The sequence below is a fragment of the Oreochromis aureus genome, linkage group 16 (genome assembly GCF_013358895.1).
Source record: "Oreochromis aureus strain Israel breed Guangdong linkage group 16, ZZ_aureus, whole genome shotgun sequence".
Lineage (NCBI taxonomy): Eukaryota > Metazoa > Chordata > Actinopteri > Cichliformes > Cichlidae > Oreochromis > Oreochromis aureus.
In genome coordinates this window covers 33,744,823-33,750,425 of record NC_052957.1, presented here as the reverse complement: position 1 = coordinate 33,750,425, position 5,603 = coordinate 33,744,823, and the positions used below count along the sequence as shown (strand labels likewise).

At 40.8% G+C, this 5,603-nt stretch overlaps 1 protein-coding gene across 1 annotated transcript; it reads left to right on the top strand.

The window, feature by feature from the left end:
- Positions 1–2,469: 2,469 nt before the first annotated feature.
- c1ql2 (complement component 1, q subcomponent-like 2) lies at positions 2,470–4,403 on the top strand. Its single transcript, XM_031735259.2, has 2 exons — positions 2,470–3,382; positions 3,628–4,403. Exons 1-2 carry the CDS (start codon positions 2,801–2,803, stop codon positions 3,805–3,807), a joined length of 762 nt encoding a protein of 253 aa, XP_031591119.1. The 5' UTR covers positions 2,470–2,800; the 3' UTR covers positions 3,808–4,403.
- Positions 4,404–5,603: the final 1,200 nt, after the last annotated feature.

The following is a 5,603-nucleotide window of genomic DNA, read 5'->3' as shown; positions in this document are numbered from 1 at the left end:
TGCTGTCAGAACATCGTCAGTGTTCTTTGGCATGTATTTTACACCCTCTGGAGTTGTGCTGGAGGGATGGACACCATTCTTTCATATTCCCTTATTTAGTGTTTTAATGATGATAGTGTACAACACTGTCAACATATAGCGTATGATGATTCAGCTAAGCTGAATGTGGTGACTGTGGAGGTCACAGCAAATGACTCTGATCTTATCAGGTAGAACCGCCGATGTTTTTTGAGAAGCTGGGCTTCCCTGATGAGGTCCCCAACACTCTGGGACTATAAATAAACACAGCGAGACTTTTTCTATCAGCTTTTTTCCCACTTCTGTTTGATGTTAAGCTGACAGATACACATTCTAATGTTCACCTGTGGTTTTCAATTTTATTATGGAAGCATTTCTAAAAACAAATTCCAAAAAATCTTTATTTTTAAACTACATTTTGTCATTAATATCCCTTTTTGTTCCATCTGTTTAATTATTCAAAGTAATGTTTTCACTAAAAACCACTCTCATTTTCTATTACTCAGCTGTTGCAAGTGCAGTGTTCAATTTGCTGCGGTCTGCTAGGGGAGCAGTATTGGAGCTGGTGACACCAACAGAATGAATAAGCTGAGAAGGAAGGCTCCGTCTGTGACTGGCTGTAAACTGGATACTTCTGAAGCTGTGGTGGAGAGGAGAGAACCGAGCAAACTGTTGCCCATGATGGATGATCCTGACCACCCCAGCATCATTTATGGTCCTGCAAATAAATTCATCCGTGTACATGTTTCCATTTTGACATGAGGTGGCTTCACTCGCCCCCCACATGCTCCTGTGCAGTCCTCCAAAATCCCAACTGCACATCACTGCAAACATATGCACCCGCTGAATGCTGATTGGTTGGCAGATGGACCGGAATAGGAAAAGGGGTGACAGTGGAGTTCACAGGGAATGGAAGAACAACGTAAAAAACCTTGAAAGATCAAAAAAATAATACAGCACAAAAAAGACAGAATCAATAAAAATGGACACTTTTAATTGTTTTTAAAGTTGGGTTTGTATGTATGTATGCTCTAATCTACAGCTGGCTGATGGACCAACAACAGAACAAGCAAGAGTAACCTACAGACCAGCTGTCCCACATACTTTGTACAGTGCTGCCATCTGATAATAGAGCTCTCGACAGGGAAACTGGTCAATCCTGGACTGCCAGCAGACTGCTACGATGCTACCCACGTTAAACCATAAAATCCATTTTACTGTACAGCAGGATGTAATGGTGGAGCCTGGATTCTATTCGACCGCGTAGGGAGGGGGATGTTCACCCATCACAAATCTGCTCCTATGCAGTCCTCTGAAATTCCTCTAAAACTCCAAATGCACATCACTTAACATAAACGACATATGTGAGGTTGATTGCTAATTTGTTGACACATAGGCAGGTGTTTTGCCAAAAAGTGATCGTCTGCTAAAACCTGATTTGCGGTATTTGCCAAAAAGTGATTGCCTGTATTTGAACTGCTATAAATAACTTGTTGATCTATGTTGTGTAAAACATATGTCAAATGTATCCCTTATGAATGATATCAAGTCACCTTGAGCCACAAACAACATTCCTGTCACAAAGTAGAAGCTGCAGTTTTTGTCAGTGACTTTTATATATATCTTATTTATCCAGTTAAAAAATCTCGTTGATATTAAAAATGTGTTGTTTAAGATTGATCTGGCCAAGAGGACAGCAGAAATGGCAACAAATAAAACAATACTTCCATAAACATTTTAAGTGGCCAAAAAGGACTGGATTTGCTATGATGTATAGGTGCAATAACACGTAGTCAGGTAAAAACAGGTCATTTTAAATTTTATATCTTATATAACTCCTTTGTAACTCCTGTTTCCTAAAGTCTCTTTACCAATATAAGTAAAGACATTACACATAAAAAAAACACTCTGTAAATCAGTTTTTGGGAGATGATCACTTTTTGGCAAAACCCCAGTACAGGGAAGAGAGCAACAAGTTTAGCAGGAATGGGAGAAGTGTGAAAACGTAATCAAACATACAGTACAAGTACAGTACAGTAGCCTACTTCAGGAAAGTACCATTCAGCCATCAGTTTGTTTTATTCTGTTTCATCATTAGTCAAAAAACAAATGGTCTTTTTTTTTTATCAAACACAGAGACTGAAGTTGTGACTACACTGAACTCTTCATCTGAAACTATTTTTTTGACCTTTCATCTCAAAGACAAAATCCATCTTTAAGGTAATTTCCTCGAATTTAGAGAGAAAAAATGGGAAATGTGCCAAGGTCTCCTGGGAATTCAAAGTGTCAATAATACGTCCTGATTCCTTCCCCTGAGAGCTATGCAAAGGGATTTATAATTCATAAATAAAGATGACATGATTATTGCTGCCGCCTTAACGCAACAGGCTTTGCCCTCAACTTGCTGCGTCAATAGCTCCCGACTCCCCTCTCACTTTTCGGGTGGAACGAACAAAACCCGCTGCAAGCGTCTTCTCGCTCCGAGATCCCATCCAGCCACGCCAAAACGAATATGTCAGCTGCGCAAAGTCAAGTGACAGCGGCGCCGCGCTGAACGCTGCAGGCTGAAGCGGGTTCAGGGTGGCGTTGCGTTTGCTGTTCTCTCTCCTCCCTCTCTCTTGGTGTTATCCTGGGACTGAGTGACTCGTTTAGGTCCGCTTTCTTTTCAAGTGAGCTTTTACTACCTTCCATAATTACGTCCCAAAGCAAAACGGACTTTTTAGCGCTTGCTTCTCGGACTCTCCAGAGGAAGAGACTCATCGCCGCTGTGGTTGGAATCGTCATGGTTTTGACTCTCCTTATCGTGATTCCCCTGTTAGTCCAAACCTCTAAGACCGATGCGCACTACGAGATGATGGGCACCTGTCGGATGATCTGTGACCCGTACAACCCCAAACCTAGCACCGCGGCTTTGGAGGTCATGCAGGACCTGAGCGCCATTCCATCCCCCAGCTTTGGTCAAGGAACTAAGGGCGAACCAGGTCGGCCGGGGAAACCGGGGCCGAGGGGACCGCCTGGCGAACCGGGACCACCGGGTCCGAGGGGGCCACCGGGGGATAGAGGATATTTTGGAAAGCTCGGGTATTCCGGAGTAGTGGGCACAGCGCGGACTGAGACTGCCGGAGAATTGGGCACGGCTATCGGCGGGGCAAAGATAGCGTTTTATGTGGGACTGAAAAATCCTCACGAGGGATACGAAGTGCTGCGCTTCGACGATGTTGTCACGAACCTGGGGAACCACTATGACCCGACGACCGGCAAGTTTACATGCCAGGTGTCCGGGATTTATTACTTCACCTATCATGTGCTGATGCGCGGAGGGGACGGGACAAGCATGTGGGCAGACTTGTGTAAAAACGGGCAGGTAAATACCCCCTTGTTTGTTAAAAACCTCTGCTTTGTAAGCACAAATGTAAACTCTTAGTGATTGTTTATTTCATGAAGGGGCTTCACAACGGAGCTGTGGTGCGCAATTACGCACTCTCATTTCAAGTCAAGAGTCTAGTGAGGAACTAAGTTCTGTATTCTGAATGGGTTGTAATTCTCGCTTTATGCTTAACCTGTCATGATTTGAGTAATGCTAATTATCTCCAATTATCTCTCATGCAGGTCCGGGCCAGTGCTATAGCGCAGGACGCAGACCAGAACTACGACTATGCCAGTAACAGCGTCGTCCTACATCTTGATTCCGGGGACGAGATTTATGTAAAGCTGGACGGCGGAAAAGCGCACGGTGGAAACAACAACAAATACAGCACGTTTTCAGGTTTCCTTCTGTACCCGGACTAATTTGGGAAGGTCTACCCAGTCCAACAGGCCGTGCGCGAGAAAAAAAGCCTCTAAACACAGCTCATCAAACTGATGGAAGAAAGCTGCCACCCAACAACAAAACCCTTCACATTGTACTTACTTTTAAAAATCTAACTTTCTTCAAAGGATATGGATTCTTCTTTTATTTTAATTCTAGGAGTTCCACTTCAAAAGATGGGTGCTTATTATTATTTTTTATCCTTTCCAGTGCACAAAAACACATTTGAAACATATTTCTGCTGGAGAAAGAAGTGAAATGAGTATAATAAAAGATTCAGAAAATTATATATATATATATGTTAGGAACAAAGACTCTGTGTGTGCGTTTATAAGTGTGTGTTTACAGTGCAGATATTTAAACAATTAAACTGTGTGGATTTTGTGCATCACCGTATATCACCCCATATACAGAAGACATTAATGTGTGAAGCAGTGCTGATTTGTGTATATACAGTCTATTCAGATATATGTTTTTATGTATTTATCTATTCAAGAAGAAATTCCATATAAGCTGTAATTAACTGTCCATCTGTTGTTGCACAAATGTGTCAAGATGGCTTCACATTCCAGTATAAGTGATGGTCAGTAATTTCAATAAAAGATTGTTTTCTATAATGGTATGGAGGGTTGTGACTGTCAGTAATAACAGCATGTTGTAGACATAGTGGAACCCCTGTGAGCAGGTCAAATGTAATAAATACATAAGAAAAGTAGGTATATACAAATATTTCAGAAATATATCGGAAACAAGACGTTAATGGTGCGTATGACGAATCCCTTGGAATATTTACATTATTGGATAATACAAAGTGTCCAATAAAGCAATATAGTAGGAAACATAAATATATGGACTGTCCATGGATAACAAAACGTCTGCAAAATGCATGTAAAAAGAAAAATACAATATACAGAAGAAAGAGAACTGAAAATGCTGAAATTAGATAAATATACTAAGATATAGTAAAAAGGAATACTATAAGAAGCCATTAGATAATAATAGAAATAATATTAAAAGATTATGGGAAATACAGAACAGTGTTATAAAATGTGGGGCTGGACTAAACAGCTATCCCAAGCATTTCACTGATAATGACCATGAAGAATATAATCTGGATGCTGTGGCAAACAGCCTAATGAATTCTTTGTAACTGCTGGACCAAATGTAGCAAGAACACTCACTGATCCTGGGAAAGCAGAGGGAAAACTGGATACACTTACAGACAGAAATCCATGTTTCTCACAGCCGTTGATGAAAATGAAGTTTTTGAAATTGTCAAAAAATGTAAAAATCAGAAATCTTTGGCTTGTACTGATAGTGGTTAAAAAAGTAATTGAGGCTATTTTATAACCATTTACATACATCTGTAATTTATCATTTCATACTGGTCTAATAGTAAAGGTTATACCTCTATACAGATGTGACAACAAACACCATTTCACAGCTACAGGCCTGTCTCTGTCTCGATAAACATAAACTACCCACCGAGAGTCAGTACGGGTTCAGATCAAGCACATCAACATCACAGGCACTATTAGATTCAGTAGAATACATCACAAATTCTTTAGAGAAAAAGCAATAGCTGAGTTATTCATAGACTTGACAAAGGCGTTTGACATCACGATATCCCCAGAGGGCTAGTTTTAAATTGAGCTATTTAAGTGACAGGAAGCAGTTTGTGAGATTAAATGGTTGTTGGTCCTTATGTATGGACGTTGCTTGTGGTGTACCCCAGGGGTCCATGTTGGGCAAAATTCTTCAACTTGTACATCAATGA

What these genes read in the sequence shown, in the direction of transcription:
- c1ql2 (XM_031735259.2), top strand. Translation starts at nt 2,801, where the DNA reads ATGGTTTTGACTCTCCTTATCGTGATTCCCCTGTTAGTCCAAACCTCT. An exon ending in ACTTGTGTAAAAACGGGCAG is followed by an intron (nt 3,383 to 3,627) that starts GTAAATACCCCC and finishes TCTCTCATGCAG; the next exon opens with GTCCGGGCCAGTGCTATAGC.